The sequence below is a fragment of the Candoia aspera genome, chromosome 1 (assembly GCF_035149785.1).
Source record: "Candoia aspera isolate rCanAsp1 chromosome 1, rCanAsp1.hap2, whole genome shotgun sequence".
Lineage (NCBI taxonomy): Eukaryota > Metazoa > Chordata > Lepidosauria > Squamata > Boidae > Candoia > Candoia aspera.
In genome coordinates this window covers 274,461,787-274,479,538 of record NC_086153.1, presented here as the reverse complement: position 1 = coordinate 274,479,538, position 17,752 = coordinate 274,461,787, and the positions used below count along the sequence as shown (strand labels likewise).

At 40.6% G+C, this 17,752-nt stretch overlaps 2 protein-coding genes across 2 annotated transcripts in view; one reads left to right on the top strand and one right to left on the bottom strand.

Annotated features, from left to right (window-relative positions):
* The first annotated feature begins 2,731 nt into the window (after nt 1-2,731).
* Nucleotides 2,732-15,317, top strand: ARG2 (arginase 2). The gene is made up of 8 exons (XM_063289798.1): nt 2,732-2,906; nt 3,447-3,519; nt 8,791-8,968; nt 10,908-11,067; nt 13,774-13,868; nt 13,988-14,092; nt 14,266-14,402; nt 15,112-15,317. Exons 1-8 carry the CDS (start codon nt 2,790-2,792, stop codon nt 15,315-15,317), a joined length of 1,071 nt encoding a protein of 356 aa, XP_063145868.1. The 5' UTR covers nt 2,732-2,789.
* VTI1B (vesicle transport through interaction with t-SNAREs 1B) overlaps nt 14,541-17,752 on the bottom strand; it is a 21,577-nt gene continuing 18,365 nt past the window's right edge. Inside the window, exon 6 of the mRNA XM_063289797.1 lies at nt 14,541-15,838. Coding sequence (XP_063145867.1) covers nt 15,748-15,838 — 91 coding nt within the window. The 3' untranslated portion in view covers nt 14,541-15,747. The remainder of the gene's footprint in view (nt 15,839-17,752) is intronic.

Genomic DNA, 17,752 nt, shown 5'->3' with positions numbered 1-17,752 from the left:
TTTAAAAGAGAGTGAAAGAGATACTCCCTCCCTATTTTTTTCCTTGTACAAATCATTTATTTCAGTTGCTTCTCAAAAAAAAAAAACTCAGGACAAAAGATTGGATTCTAGAATGAACGGAATTCATTTTGGGGGAGGGGGGACACAGCACTGTGTCATTCCTGGAAAGAATTTGTGAGACAACTTTACATGTATAGTTTTATCTCATAGACTACTTTTTAAAAATGTACCTGCTCACAATAATTCATGTTTTATTCACATGGCAGTTTCCTTAATACCTTTTTTCGTTCATAATTAGTATGCTTACTGGATTAATTGCATTGTTCAATTGCAATGTACTTTAATAAGTGTGTCATATGTTCTTTTATGCCTGTTTTATTTTCAAAAGCAGAATAGTACCAAATGCTCATAAATTAAAAGAGCCAGTTTGGTCTGATGGTTAAGGCAACAGGGCTAGAAACCCAGGAGACTATGAGTTCTAGTCCCGCTTTAGGCATGAAAGCTGGCTGGGTAACTTGGGCCAGTCACTCTCTCTCAGCCCAACCCACCTCACAGGGTTGTTGTTGTGGGGAAAATAGGAGGAGGAAGGAGTACCAGGTATGTTCCCCACCTTGAGTTATTTATAAAAATAATAAAGGTGGGATAGAAAATAAATAAATAAATCACAAATACATTCATAATTTCTGAAACATCTACAATCGAAAGCTCACAATAAAATTCAGTATAAAAGTCTAAAAATTGCTTAACAATCATCTCTTCTTAACTGATCTGGACACTAAATCATTTGGAGCTGTCCCTTTGCAAAAATGATTGCAAAACAGTCCAGTGTTTTTCCATGACCTGGACAGTAACTTTCCGTGAAGTGTAGAATCTCCTAATAATCTGTTCTGGAAAGTAAAAAGTGTTGTGGCTCATACTAGATGGTTTCACGCATTACAACCTAATCCTGCCTTTCCCATCCATTTTTATACAACATGGCCGTGGGCTAGCTGGAAATTCTGAGAGTCTTAATTTTAGTAATCTTCTGATTGGAAGAGGTTGATTTAAGCTATAAGGATTGACAAAATAAGACTCCTTCAAGATCAGAGGTTTTGTGGCTAAATTCAGCATTTTGAACTCAAAGCCGAAATATACCTTACATAGAGAATTAATTGCATTTGTGGTTCACAATAAGATAGCCAGGCTCTTTAAAAAGTTACTTACTTTCAAATATATTAAACCTATTGAAAAAAGCTGAACATATGGGCAAACCTCTTTTAAGTGAAGAACCTTGGGAGGACTAATCCCATGTTAAACACTGTGGAAAGAGCATGCCTGGCTGTGAGCGAGATCCAATGAGCACGGTGAGATTTATCTCTGGATAGGCTTTTATAGCCCGGTGCTGTTAATTCTACTAACAACGCTTTGAGAGCTATCGGAATGCTGGAAGCTGGCAATTCCAGGCTGTATCCCATGACTCAAAACAGTCCTGAATTTTAGCATGTTAGAGACTTGGCAAGATCAGATTTCATTCAGCCTGTGCCCGTCGGAACGGGGCTGGACAGTTTTCAGCAGCACCTCATAGCCTGATCTACATCAGTAACTTCTTTTCATCCCTACTTTCCTTAGGAGAACAAGTATGAAGCGTCTTTCTGGAAAGTTGGCAATGCTTTTGGAGGGCAAAAGATGCAGAAGGTAGATAGGTGGATGCTGGTCAGCTCTCGGTTATTTCCAGAGATGGCAATAGACCCAGGAAATACCTGTGAGAGGTAATTAGGTATAGACTTCCGAGAGTGGACTGTGGAGATGGAGTGTGTACAGCGATCCACTCTTCCAGCTCTTGGGCTGCCAATGTGGAAAAGAGAACAGGTGGAACATGTGAAGGAATACTTGAGGATGCGTTTGCACAGAGTAAGCCAGCCTGGTGGGCAAGGCCAGACCCCGAATAAGAGGGGGTCACCCTTAAGATGGGCTTTTATTGCTTCCTGTAGAAGCTGGAATAACCCCAGTCAGTGTGACATCCTCTCCCAACACTGTAATCCTACACTTCATAGATGGAAAAAAGTCCCATTACTTTGATCACGATCTGGAAATGATGAAATTAACTTTGCATGATTCTTATTCACTCACATACTTATTTGTCTGGATGGAGAATTCTGTTACATTCTAATTCGAATAATTAAAGTCAGCCAATCAATCTCGTATCACTTTCAAGCGACCCATTAAAATAAATTGCGTTGAATTCAAGGGGAGTTGTCCCGCGCCCCTCACGTGTTTTCTGTATTGGCCTGCGAGCCCAATTTTCCCTTAAAAAAATGAAATCTATCTGGTTTTCGTTGCAGGAGGGACGAAAACCGGAATCGCCGGGCAAATTTCCAACCGAGGAACGGGTAAACAGCTATTCCTCATCTTAAAACGATTTGATTCCAAAAGAAAGGTAGAAATGTCGTCGGGGGGGCATAATTCCGGAACGACCTGCTGATGAAAGGCGCGGGGGGTGCGTCGTCGGAAAGACCTGCCGGCCGGAGGGGGACAAGAAGGAATGCAGAAGCGAGCAGGGGGCCAAGCCGCCTCGGTCACGTTCGCCCGCGGCGTTTCGCGTCTTCCGAGGGGCTCGAAGGCACGCCCCCGGCGAGCTCTGCGCGGATTGGCCCGTTTAAGAGCAGCGAGTGGGCCGACGGCCAAGGGGCGGGGCAGAAGGCACGGAGGCACGGTAAGTCTTCCAGCTATAAACTGCAGCCGGTGCCGTCGCGGCAGTGAAGTCGGTTTCTGTGGGCAGCTAGTTCTCTTCTCCCCGATCTCTCGCCAGAATGGCTCTCCGAAGCAGTTTCGCTCGGCTCCTCCAGCAAGCGGGCTCCCCTCTCCGGGTGCCAAAGAAGCTGGCCCACTCGGTGGCCCTCATCGGGGCCCCCTTCTCCCGGGGCCAGGTAGGTGGCGTCGCGGGGCATCGTATAATCCGGAGCACCGATTTGTCCCTCCGGGGGTGGGAGGGAGAGACGGCAGGAATGGTCAAGAGATGGCGTCCTTCGGCCCTTTCGGGGGGATGCGGACTCCGCCTTCCCCTGTGAGCCTAACTAAGAGACGGGAGCTTCATTCCGCGTTCTGGCTGGGGAAAGGAGATGCTCCAAAGGTTATCTATCAATATCGTTCGTGCCCGGCCCCGCCGATCCCCGATCCCAGCCGGGGATGTTTCGCCTTAAACCGGACCAAGGCTTCCTCGCGTGGTCGCGCTGCGAAGCCGGCAGGGATGGGGCGGGGAACGGCGCGGCGGTGGGTGTCAGAAGCGTGGAAGGAAGGAAGGTGGGATGGGGTCCCCAAAAGGACTTGGCTGGCTGGCGGGGAAGCGGGGGCGGCGGCGCTCCTGAGAAGTGGAAATTTCCAAGCGGCCGCTGTGATCGCGCGGGCTCGCTGATGTTCCCCACTCGGGTCGCCTGGAATCAAGGTTCGGCTCCTGTTTTGTCTTGCAGAAAAAGAGAGGAGTGGATCACGGCCCTGCAGCGGTCCGGAATGCGGGGCTGGTCGGAAAGCTCTCCCGTATGGGTAAGTGGGAAGGGCGGGATGGGAAGCAACCTACCTTTCGGGAAGGGATCCGACTTCTCCCCTTTCTGGTCCTGCGCCGCTTCCCCACCCAGTCACGCAATATGATATGATTCATCATGAGTCCATCATTTGAAACAATGAGGCCATTGCTCAACCTGGTGCCCTCCAGATAATAGGGTGCCCATCATTCTCACGCTACCCTGCCATTGGGCGTTGACCTTTGGGAGGCGTGGCAATGGCAGCCATGGGGCAATTCTCATCCAGTTTAAGGAAAGGAGAAGCAGATGTGTTTGCGTGGTAATGATATATTGCACTCAAAATCTGCAGCCCACCCTCTCAGAATTCCCTGACTCATGGGGGGCGGGGGCGGTGGGAAATCGTGGAAAGGTGTAGTTCCACGCATCTGAAGGACACCATTGTGGAAAAAGCTAGGAGGGTGGCTTGTGAAATCCTATCATTCTCAAGGCATAGACAAGATTGTCAAGCAAAAGTGATTGAATAGTTTGAAGCAGACTTAAATTAGTGATTGAATAATTTGAAGCAGACTTAAATAATTCCAAAAATGCATACTGTGCTATTCAGTCTTCTTCAAACCCCATCCAACTAAATTCTTCCTAATCTCTCAGTTAAATATGAACTCAGTGCCCCTCCTCCACCTGAAACCATCAGATTACCACAAAGGTACATAACTGGGATAAAAGAACTCTTACTGTGTTAGTTATCTCGAATTAAAGCACATGTCACACATTTATACCAGCTGATATGTACTCATTCATCTGGAGCTTAGCTTTGTGGGAGTCAGTAAAAATGATGAGTAGTTACAGCATTTCAGAGATTCCTGAAAGAAAACTGAAATTCACAGTTTAATAATACTTTAGTGTAAAAAGTGAATATCATAATGTTTGTGAAGATGACTGCAATACATGTCCATTATTAACTAAGGAGTTCCATCAAACATTTTAACTGCTACCTCCTTTTATTAGCAGAACTGTTAAGTCCCAGTGGATAAAAAATGGTTTAAAACTATTCAAAAGTAATGAAAAATATTTAGAGGAAAGGTCAGTAAACACTCTGATGTTAAAATTGTGAAAACAGCTTTAACTGTAAAGACTGACTAAACCTTGATTGTGAAAACTGCATAGGTCATAACTACTGAGTAAAAAAATGAGGAAGTAACCTAAGAAATGTTTGTGTAGGAAAAGCACATAAGACAGATGTATATGGAGGAGGGAAGAAACACATACTATTTAATTGGAAAATGAAATAAAATGCTTTTTGGTAAACTATCTGAGGTGAGGACCGGGTTATCAGTCCTAATTTCCCTCATGCATATGCAGCATTCCCTGCTTACGGTGCCCTGATCATTATGGACACATGTTGACTATAAAGGCATACACAAATCTTCATGGCCAAGGAAAAAATGGTGAAAGATAATAAATGCTCTGAAAATGTTAAAAAGTGGTAAGGCTGAAGATGTAGATGATGTAACGGAGAAATGCTGAAAGAAAGATGTGGTTTGCTTGTGGAGGCGCTGTGTGCTTTGTTTAATTTATATGAGAATGCTACATCGGTGGCTGACAATTGGAATAATGCTGTTATTGTTCCTCTGTAAAAAGGAAGAATTAGCAAGAGTGAATGCAAGACTACAGGAGAATTTCTTTGTTGGTAAGAGTGCCTGGGAAGGTTTTTGACAGAACTCTGATTGGAAGTTCCTAAGAGGTGACAGTCTGAGAAATGCAACGTAGTCCCAGCAAGCTATTAAGAAATGGATGGACGTGAAAAATAAAGTTTATTGTACGTTGTAGATTTAGGCAAAACATAATAAAGCAAACAGACCTGAAATATGCAATGTGGAGTTGAAAGTTGGTTGCTGAATGCAGTATGTACATGGTATATCACAGAAGTAAAACGTGCATGAGGATAAAAGGAATGCTTAGCAAGTGGTTTGGCACTGAGCAAGGAAACAAGGGTTTGTGGTGTCTTCATGGTTAATTGTGTTTATGGATATACACAGAAGGAATGCTTGTGGTGCTGCTATTGATGTGTTACTTGGGGATGGGAATGTAGATTATGTGCAGATTATGCTGTATTGTTGGCTGAGAATACCAAAATGATTTCCAGCAAATATTAAAGAGACTATACGATCCAACAAGGAGGATGGATCTGAAAATTAATATACCAAAGTAGTTGTGCTTGACAGGGAAAATGGAGTTATACACAAATTGCAAAAAAAAAAAAAGTAACTTGATAGTATATTTACTATAGATGGGAGAATGAATGGAAAAAGTATAGATGTACAAATTCTGGTAAGAAAGTAGTAGGTAATACATGTTCAGTGATGAGAGATGAATGTTTGATGAAAGAAGGGAACATGGCAATGGATAAGAGTGTACTTCTGCCTACTTCATTATATGGAAGAGAGACTTGGATATGCCAGGAGAAACATTGCATGTAGTAGCAATAGGGTACTTCAAAGTGTTTGTGGTACAACAAGAAAAAGGGTCAAGAAGCAATGGATGGTGAATAAATGTGGAGTGAATACAATAAATGACTAGTATGAAAGAGGTATGTTGATATAGTTAACTGATATAGAAGGAATGTATAGAAGTTGAATTGTTCTCTCTGTGTGAAAAAATAGTGGATTGAGAGGAAGGGAAGACTGAGAAAGTCATGGTTGGATGGAATTGATAAGATCATGAAAAAAGAGAGATGAGAAACTTAAAGAAAGGCAACACATGCAGTGGTGTATGAGTATGGTGGAAGTGAGGATGGTTGGCAAGGGTAGAAAGGTATGCAGAAATGTGTAGACCATGCACACTTCATACTGCTAAAGATGCTCATTAAATTGTCCCTATGTATGTGACACTACAACTAGCATCTTTATAGCAACCTTCCCCAAGTATATGCATTGGACTTCAGCTCGAAGCTTTCCTCAGCAGCTGGACCTTTAGGAAATCTAGGAATTGGTTCAACACATTTGAAGGGCACTGCAATGTAGAAGATTATGTTAGTTTAAATAAATAGCCTGAAGTGGTGCACACCTTGCTACAGTATCTGTGATGACAAAGGTAGCCAACAAGGTACTTATGGATTCTGATGTCTTTCTGTCCCACCTGACTTTAATTCCTTACGACTCATTAGTTATTTTTTTAAAGTAGGTTGCAGCAGTGCAAAGCACTAATCTCTCTGACACATTTATTCATGCTAATGCCTCTGAGCCCCACATAAGTGTTCTTAGAAAATAAAATAGAGGATGGCTGTAGCTCAGTGCTTTGGGTGACAGTTGTGCCCACTGACCCATAAAAAGGGGAAAGGTAAGTTGAAGTTTGTTTAAAACATTTGTATAGCCTCCCATCTTAAAACAACTTGGTGGCTTACAACCGGTAAGTGTTAGAAAGCATCTTAGATAAGTGGATGGGGGTAATGGAGGGCCTTCCCACCTCTCTGTCTTCTGGCAAATGAAGTTCAGTGATTGGCAATGCCTATCATGCCAACCATTTTGTAAGAGTGCCCTCATATTTTCATAATTTCAAGCATTTCCATTGGCCCAAAAAGGTTTCTACCCCTGTGCCATAAGATTCCCCTGCCAGCACTCTTTGGTATACAATATGATCAATGTAAAGACGTGGATTTGATAAGAATAGTTTACTACAGTTGTGGCATTGAATTATTCACAAGGAAACAATATTCAAATTAACACAGAGCTCTGGCTGGGGTTCAACACATAAGTGTTTTATTTTCATAACTTGGCTAGGGAGGTTATATTTTATCTATTATTGTCAACTCCTTGTCTGACTTCTCACATGTGTCCCTTCAAACAATCTACTGAAATTATAAAGCAATTATTTCCTGATGTGGTCCATAACCTCTAGCTTTCAGGATTGTTACATTTCTCTAGCATTACCAAATCATATTATCTTTTGCTTTTGATATAATGTGGAAGCAATATGCTGCTTCCATCTAACACAGCTAAATTGTGCTAACAAACTGCTTTTTTCTCCTCCTCTTGTATGTCAATGTATGTAAAAAGGAGAGAGGCTTTGATCATACAATACAGGTGTTATTTGTTGTTACACCCCCCTCCACAAAGGCCCCTGATTATTGAAGATCTCCCCTTTCCGATATAGTTGTTCAGGCTTGAGTGCAAATTTAACTTTAGCCTTTGGAAACTGGATTGAATCTGCCACAAGATCCGGCTAATGTTTTTGAAGCAAATTGATGCAAGCATGATTACAAATTTTAGATGTTCAGTGACATCTTATAAAAAGGTTGAGGGGACACATTTATCATGAGCCAAAGCCTACAGTGTCAAAGTGGAATAGGAGTATGTATATTGATGAGAAAAGGGAATGTCATTGCAAAGTGAAGGCCAAGCAGTTTAAAAGGTTTTGAAGTCTGTAAATGAAAATGAAATGCAATCAAAAGAGGAAGGCAATGGATCAGATGATAAAGCAAGACAGATAATTAATCAAAACAACTACATTCTGTAGGGAAAAGACTGTATTAAGACAGACTAAAAAATTATTAGTTGTATGCTTCTGAGTTTTCAAGGACACTTCAACACACAAGATAATTAAAACATGAGGGAGATGGGTAGTCTCTGTACCAAATTCCACTTTTAGATGACATATGTATGTATGTATCCAGAATATAAATTGGATACTCTTAAGTTGATAAGTAATGTTCAGCTGCACCAAGAATGATCCCAGAACTTGGTGGAGAAAAAAACAAGCAAATAATTGTTGGTCCTCATTTTTGCTAATGGAAAAACTAGTTATTAAAGTCACAATTATTTCTACTTTCAGCTTTACCCAGTTTCCAAGCTAAAGGATGTTCATGGACCTAGGGGGCTATAAAGAACTTTATTAGTAAGCTGTTAGTCTTGTTTTCCTGCCAAAAACATGAGTAGCTCTGATGTCAGACTGTTCTTGTTTACAAGGCTTGAGTATATTATGTTGTTAGTATGATACATTGTTATTTGGTAAAACACACTCTTGTTGCATCAGCCAGTGATGCAACATTGCAGACCTGTAAATTGCAAATTATGGATTTTAGAGACGTGCTCATGCCAGACATAGACTTTTATTTAGATCATTCTCCATAAATATAAAGCTGGGATCTTGGTATCAGCATTATGTATTATATAACTCACAAAGCAGGTGTTTATATACCTCTAATAAGCAACTTAATTCTAATTCTCATCATATTCTGCCACCAGACTGGGCTAATCTATATAATTCTGCTTTCTTCTCCCATTCTGCTTATTCCTAGGTTGCCAGGTATATGATCTTGGAGACTTAAGTTTCACCCAGGTGCCCAATGATGAACTCTACAATAACCTAGTCAAGTACCCACGCTCTGTAGGATTAGCTAGCCAAGTTCTGGCTGACACTGTAAATGGAGCTGTGGCAGCTGGTCATAGTTGTATAACCATTGGAGGTGATCATAGGTGAGTTGGAAAAGAGGAAATTAACATCTGACAACTTTTATATAAACACCAGTGAAGTACACTCTTCTTTACACATAGACCCATGAAATGGTTGGTTGAGAGTGATTAACATGAACAAGTGTAAAAAGAGGTATTGACTCTTAAAAATACTTTTGGTTACAACAGTTGATGAAATTCCACAAATGGTGGGCCTGGCAACACTAGATCTGAGAATCATTTGGGGGACTACATGATGAACTGTCTGTTTAAAGTTATACTATTGGTCTTTTTCATGGGGGTACTACTACTGTAGTAAACAAACAAGTAGTCAATCCTGAATTTTAAAAAATCCTATCTTGCACTCTCAAAGGGCAATTAGACAGAAACACTTATTTGCCTCCATTACCATATTGTCAGTGAGTCTAGGATAAGCCTCCTATTTTAACCTAACCCTTCCTCATTATTTGAGGAAGCACTCATCTTCCTTTCAAGTATAGGTGGGACTTCACACCCTGGCCCTGCATCCTGTCCCTTGGTTCCTTGAACACTCCCTACCATGACTTGTTTCTAAGAAGCATCACACCCTCTAATCTTGGAGGTCTCCCACACACAGCTGCCTTTCTGGCATGTAAAAAGATAATAATGAAATAATCACTATAATGCTACTCCTGGTTTGTCAAAGTTTGTGACCAGAAGTATCAGCCCTTCTTCCCCATTGAGAGATAAACCAATCTCATAGGAATAAACAAAATCAAACTTTAAAAATGGGAGAAAGACTCCTTTTAGGTTAAGTATTAAAGTGCAGATAGTCGATGTTGGAAAAGAAAAATTATACCATTTTTCTAATCCAGGGATCCAGAAACTGCAAAGTCTTGAACAAGAAAAGAATCCAGAAGCATATAAACCTATAAAAATAAAATATATGTATTCCAGCAGATCACAAGATGGTGCTCATCTGTTAAGAATAAGAGATAACTTGCTTTAAAGGGATAAATAGCATAGATTCTCCAAGGTTTTATTCAAGCTGCTAGTAAAATACAATGCCCTGAAGCACTGCAGATGATATGCCCGATCATAAAAAAAAGATTGTAAGACAAAAGGTGACATAAAATTTAGCAGAGTTTCTAGCTAGTTTCTAACCAAGTAATTGTTCTTGAATTAGATGTTCCTTCTGATTCAGTTTTAAACTACTTTTCTATTTTTCTGGAAGTTCCAAACTTTAATTTGGGGTTGAAGAATGATCTCAACTTCCTCTCTCTCTCCACCCCAGCATGCAACTTGCTACTTGACTCACTTCCCATGGAGTTCTGTTTTTGTCTTTTGTCTTCTTTTCCAAGAAGCAAGATGTTGAGAAAATCTCCTGAGAGTAGATGCTAAGGCATTTAAAAGAATTTAGCATTTATGTCCCCGAAAGAAGCAGTGTATTCAAGCACAGGCACCATCTAACATTTAGACTGGCAAGAAAGCTGCAGTATTGGGAATGCAGGCTGCCTATATCACTAGAATGCTCTAACTCTAGCTGCTGGAGAGCAGTGGAAGATGGCTGTGGTTATCATGTTCACCCTGGGGGTCTGGCTTGCAGGTTTCAGTGCAGATTTTCCATCTGATACATATTGTGGGCCCTTTGGGATATTGATTTCAAGGTATGTACAGTACATAGCATTTCACAACCTGCCTTGGTTGCCTAAACAGCGCTGATTAGCCTGACGTAGAGAATGCAAGAGCTTGAAATTACGTACCGGCTTCACATTTACCCCTTTATAATCCCTCAAAAGTTGCAAAACATTGTGGGCAGGATAACATGCAAGACAAGCGTTTATGATATGAATGTAAGCAGTTGTCATACATTTGGCTTCCAAAGTGGTTCTGTTAACCCATGTTTATTGTCAGATACCCTAATTCTGCTTTCCCCAATTTAGACAGGAAAGATATAAATCTGAACTCTTGTTTTCCTTCACAGTTTAGCACTTGGTTCTATCAGTGGACACGCAAGGCAGTACCCGCACCTCTGTGTGATCTGGGTTGATGCACACGCTGATGTTAACACTCCACTCACGAGCCAATCAGGAAATCTCCATGGGCAGCCAGTTTCATTTCTTTTAAGAGAACTTCAAGATAAGGTCAGTGGGGATTATGTGATGCCAATGAGGAATAGCATTTTCCCATGTAATTCCTGAGCTATCAGAACTTTTTTTTTTAAGTAAGGACAAGTAGGATCTCTGGCATTTCAGCATGCAGTTAATATTTCACTTGAACACCCCTGTCCTACAAATAAGCATCAGGCAGAGGTTTTACGGTGTTTACTCAAGGCAAGTGTGACATTATTTTGTAATCTTGTAGTTATTTTTTCAAAAAAATAAATCTGTAAAATGTACATTTCCCCGAAGGAGGCAAAAAAAGGGAACTGGGAACACCAACCCATCTTATACCTGACATGATTTCCATATGAAATCCTGAAGCGCAAAGTAATGTATGAAGTTTGTAATGTTTCTTTGAAGATTTATCATCTCAGTTCCAAGCATTTGCTTTCAGCAGCTAGACCCCAAGGCTGGCTTCACAGAACTTCCTGATCAATAATGTATCTTCAGTTAGCATGTTGGGTGAACTTTATAATGTAAATGGAGGCAGCCCTGATAAAAGCTACTTTCTTACAGACTAGTAATTTTAAAAAAGAATGGATACTGATGCCTCAAAAGCAGTATTTTTTTCTTGATGTAAAACTTAAGATACATTAGATAGACAGCATCAAATTTCGCCTAGATACTAGTTTGTATTGGCATAGGTCCTGAACGTTCAAGAATTGTGTTCCTTTGGTATACTATTGGGAGCATAATTCATAAAGATACAAATACTCCTATATTGAGATAGTCAACATGATTTGAGATTGGGTGGCTATTATTTTAATATACGGGCAATTTTACCATACCTGTAAGGAATGTCTAAGACTAAATAAAAGACTCAGACTCTAACTCAAGTTTAAGCTCTGGCTTTTATTTAGAATAGAATGCACACCAGTAAAAAGCTGAGAGTGAGGGAAGCGCGCCAAAAGTTGAATTAAATAGTCTCGCGCCAAACAGCGCTCCACCCCCACACTCCTCGGGTGTGCCCCACGAGTTCCACAGAGTGACAGGCCATCAAGACTTGATAGGTGAGAGGTCGTCCAGCCCCATTCGCCCCGGGCATCACCCGGTTTATCTTCCTGCGAGGTAATGGTCCATTACCGGGTGATTAGACCTCGATATTCCTCGAAAGCCCGGACGCGCCTTTCCGAACCTCGCCCTGATCCTTTCTTTATCAGGGGCGTCAATGGCCGATTGCCGGGCGATGGGACCTTGTTTGTTCAGTAGATCTAACCCCATTACCTTCTTTTGTCCGGTTTATCGCCTGCACCTCTCCAGCCATTGACACGCATCCGTGCTTTGTCATGCGAGCCGTTACGATGTCGCAAACATCGCAACGGCGATCATGACAACCATCCTTTCAGGAGAGTACCATATATGAGCTTACAGGTAGTCCTCATTTAGTGACTGCCTCATTTAGCAACCATTTGCAGTCATGATGGTGATGAGAAAGTAACTTTGCAACCATTCCTCGCATTTACAACATTTGCAGGTCTGTACATGTAAAGCAAAGGAAAGCTGAAGTAAGATCATAAACACAGTCAGTTTTACTTAGCAACTGCTTTGCTTAGCAGCCAAGTTGCCAGTCCCAACTTTGGTCACTAAATGAAGACTACCTGTACTATTTTTTCTACCTGTTCGGAAGTAGTCTGTTATTTGTTAAACAGTAGTTGAAAATTCATGGCTGTACCTGTTGGTGTCCCAGCAGTTTACTTACCAAAGGAATGATCATTTATGGATGTGTTTTCTATATAATAAACTTCTACCTTGCAAGTTTTTTCATAATGTTAAAAGCACCTGTTCAGTCATACTTACCTGAAAAGTAGTATCAACTCAAGATATGGGGACAGTTTGTTTGCTAGATTTATATCCCACTTTCAGCAGCTCAAAACAGTTATCATTTTGACCCAAATTGTTCAGACAAAGATGAGCAAGTTAAAATGACACTGTAACTAAGCACTGTTATTACATCTATCTCTTGGAAAGTGTTACAATCAGCTAAATCTTAATTGCCCCTAAGGCAAGGCTAATCTGGGCTCATTAGATTTTTGTTTTAACTCCCATTAGCCCTAGTCAATTTGGCCAATGGCAACAGACTCTGATCTAAAACAGATTTATCCAACAGCACACCCTCAGCAATCCAAATATGCATTATAAGAGGGCACACAGGATCTGATGCTTTCATCAAGATAATAAAAGTTCCAGTTGTTTTGTACATGAGTGCAATCCCATGTGTACAAAAGGGGCATAGCTTGCATTGCAAAAGCGCACTGCTTTCCACATCCCCATCCACCTTTTCACTGTAACCTGTGGACCTGTCCTGCCATTGGTGCTGCTCGTGATAGTTCTTTCAATATTAAAATGTGTTTTGGCTTAGTCTATTCCAGTAAATTTTATGTAACAAACTGAGTGAGACCCAATCATCTGCTTTTATAAGGAATTTTGGTATCTTTTTGGCCTGGACTGAAAGAAAGGAAAAAAATTAAGTGGGCGATTCCTGTCTTTAATCTATTACCAGTTATTCTTGTGGAAGAAAAACTTACATGAATGTAGCAATATCTACTAAATACAAGATTCCTGTAACAGGATAACTTTCAAATTGGAATGGGGGAGTCTACACTATCATCATATTGAGCTGGCAAGGTCATGCCACTAAAAAGTATTTCCTAGATAAGTCTTTTCAGGATCATGTTCTTCTCTTTGAAGGTGCCAGTGCTTCCTGGATTTTCCTGGCTGAAGCCCTGCCTTTCACAATTAGATATTGTATATATTGGTCTGAGGGATGTTGATCCTGCTGAACAGTAAGTACATGATAGCTAGTTCGCAAGAATGATATTATTCCCTCCCCTCACAATTCATAGCAAGTTTACTGCTGTATTTCTTTAAGCATATTTAACTTTAAACTGCTTTCTCAAAACAGTTACATTCTGAAGAACTACGGCATTCAGTATTTTTCAATGAGACAGATTGATGTTCTTGGAATCCAGAAAGTGATGGAAAGAACGTTTGACCATCTTTTGGGCAGGTACATATTTTTTCGGGATATAACGGGATGTTTTGGAGAATATTTGTTAGGCAAATAAATAAGCCAGAAACCTTATTATTACCAACCATTAGCCATATCCTACTGATTACTAGGATAAGTGACTTATTGCACATGAACTATATTTAGTGAACAAAATTATTCTCTTTTGCCAGAGGACCAAGACCAATCCACCTGAGCTTTGACATTGATGCCTTTGACCCATCACTGGCTCCAGCAACAGGGACGCCTGTCTTGGGTGGATTAACATATCGTGAAGGCATGTACATTTCTGAGGAAATACACAACACAGGTAAAAACCAAGCAAGCATTTTTTTAAAAAAATTGGATTAAGCTAACAAGATTCACAAAAATTATAATTATATGCTTACAGGGTAGCTGTACTACAAAAATATTCAGAAATTTTAATCAAAATGTAACAAAGTAAGTTTAGTAGAAGTTTAGATCCTTTTATTCCGCTCTCGCCCTTTCAAGGATTCATGAGAAGCATCCTGGACTGAAGAAGACAATAGTAAGTTCTTTCGAGCTTTCAGATGCCACCTAATTTATCTTTCCTCATTAGTAAAACAAAACAAAATTACAAGCTATGTTGCCAAACTTTAGCATAAGCTATATGGAAACATAACCTTGTTTAGAGAAGCCACTGTTCCCAGTTTATCCCACAGTTGTCATCACTACTCCCTTTTGTTACCTGTATATTTGTTTTATAACTTCTTCAACTTTCTTCTTGATATAGTTTAATTAGAGCTGTCAGGGAGTTTTAAAGGCATATATCATACTTTAAACATTAAACCATTCATCTGTTCCTGGTAACAACAAAGCCTTTAAAAAACAAAACTACTGGAAATTGTTGCTGCTTTGGACAAAAGTCAGGGTGAAGACTGGATTTTGATGCTACATGTAATGAGACAGAGCTGTCATTTGGCTCAAGAGATGCTTTTAAAACTACTGCAAATTTCTGTCTTTTGCTCCCAAATAACTCACTGCCTTTATTTTCTCAGGCCTGCTGTCAGCTATGGACCTTGTAGAAGTAAATCCATTCCTTGGACCTTCACAGGAAGAAGTGAATGCAACAGCTGGTTTGGCAGTAGATGTGATTGCTACAAGCTTTGGGCAGACAAGAGAAGGAGCACACATTGTTTTTGAGAATCTGCCAACACCTGGTTCACCAGATGAATCAGACAGTGAAGAGCAAGTACGGCTTTAGGATCTCCCAAGTGGCAGGAGATACCACACAAAGGGCATTATGTATAGTTGTGCTGATCTGCTATACAAGCGAACAGAACAAAAACCAAGTGTACTACATTCTGAAGTCTTTGCTCAGCTTTGGAAATGTTCATTTTTTTCGGTTGGGAGATCAAACCGCTGGGTCACAAGTTAATATGTTCAGCATAAACAAATATTGTATTATTTTGCAAATGTAGTTCACGGTTTGTCTTTTCTCCAACCACATTTCCTCCCAGTAGCTCTGCACTGTTCTCAGAAGAACATGCTGAGATTGACCACAAGCCAGCATTATCTCTTAAATGTAGTGAATAAAATCCACCTTTTCAATCTATGTCAGACAGCTGTTGCCCAGGATTGTCTATGCGGTGGATAGAAGATAGGAAGGCAGAAAAGCCACGTCTCTTGAAGGCTTAGGCGAAGAACTTGTAGTAGATAACACCTCCCAGGATGACTATTTCCAGGATGATGATGATAGAGAGTAACAATTTATTTGTCGTAAGTCTAGAAAGAAAGAGACATGAACTTTTTTTAAAAACTGTAAGACATTACCATTTATGGAATTATCAAGATGGAGATAGAAACCATCAAATTTCATCTCCAGTAAAGAAAACTCTTTGCATGTTTGTTGAAAGGCAAGTCCCTTTATGTACTGTGGCTTTAAGGTAAATCCTAGGCAAACAGGCATAGGATTACAGCCATTGTGAAAAAAATGGTGTAGAAGACATTTAATTTCATTTGAAACATGATAGTTCCTGGGATTCCGTATAAAAAGCTAAACTACTCTTGCTAGAAATTATAGAGCCTTACTATGGGGTGTGGAAAAGTAACGAGCTGCAGGCAGGCAATTTGAAATGCAAACGTTTTCAGTCCAGTTCTTTTATACTCCCTTGTAAAGCTAAAGAACAATTTGCAGCAATCTCAAGGTTAAATTCAGGTATTCTTTTCTTATGTTTGAAAAGTGACACCGTGCGCTGCCTTAAAGAAGGAAGTGTCTGCTCAGAACTGCTTCTGTGCAACTGTGCAGCATACTTTTCAGGCTGACCTATCCTCCTTTGCTACTTTTCAGTGAAATAGGCAATGGGTGATTTATACACATTCGTTGTTCTCACCATCTTACAATCAAAGAGGTTGCTATACACAGTTTTTACATATAATTTGCCAAATGCTGGACCAGAGGCTTCCAAGAAAAGCTATTAGTCCATGACAGAAGACAGATAGAACATACACAGTAGAGGTAGGACACACATACTTCACTCCTAATTGTAGAGGTAAAGCTCTAATAGTCAGTTTTTGATGAATGGAAGAGCACAAAGAACTGAAAATCTGATGATCATTAATGGCTTGAATATTGTCTTTCAGTAGTTCCCCTTTGTATAGCAAGTTCATTCAATAAAGAATAAACCTGAGTGTACAGAAGCCCGTTTTTTGTTTTTTTCCTTTCTGGCATACTGAAAACTGCTGCGGATGTTAGGGAACCCCAGTAAGAGTGCTTTGGTGTCCGACTGCTCAGAATTCTCTTTTCTACGGGGCCGCAGTGTCCTAACAGTCAGGAACCACGCTGAGACGAGGAATAGGTCTCTGGTGTTTATTACTGCTACATAAGACAGAAAATCCTAACAAACTGAAGAAGCATGGGAAAAACCCAGACAGATAAACCCTAAAAGTCAAGGTGATCTGTGTCTCTTTGAATGGCTGCTTAACTCACTACTACGCACGCGTTTTCCCCCCTGGATAGGGGCCCCTTCCAGCTCGCCATCAGTACTCATGACATGCAGTCTCAGAAAGTGGCCAATATTTGTAACCATGTGTAGTGGGCAGCTTTAAAGAACAAGCCAGCCTTATGTGCCCAGAGTTAGTCACCTAACAAGATGTAGAAACTGGTCATAACACAAGGTTGTATATAGCATTTCTGTTGATTCTTCCATTCTGAGAGGTGAACGGTATCTTAAATTCAGGGGCATATCCTATTTTTATTATTATATTCTTGTGCCAAAGGGGGGGAAATGAATCTACATACTGTATCCTCTTAAATAATATTACTGCTAGAGAAAGTTGAATGTTTGTATTCATTTTAGGTCTATAGGATTTTTATCTATCTCTCATATTCCTTTAGCCCTCTGGCAACCTGTTCCTGTACAGCATGGGACAGGCCATAATGGCAGCATATGGAAGAAGGAATTGGCAAAAAAGGTCTCCTCTCTCTCTTTAGAAGCTAGGATTACAGGATCTAGGCTGCAAAAATCCACATGAACCCTGGATAGCAGCAAAGAGATACAGAACATTCTTGATGCTTTATAGTCATTGTCCAGTGGTTTGCAGTCTAGATGTGGTAGCCCCAACAAGAGCTGGCGTTGGATTTTTTTATAGAAGGACTAATCAGCACCCAACCCACAAATGCTCCCCTCCTGCTGGACT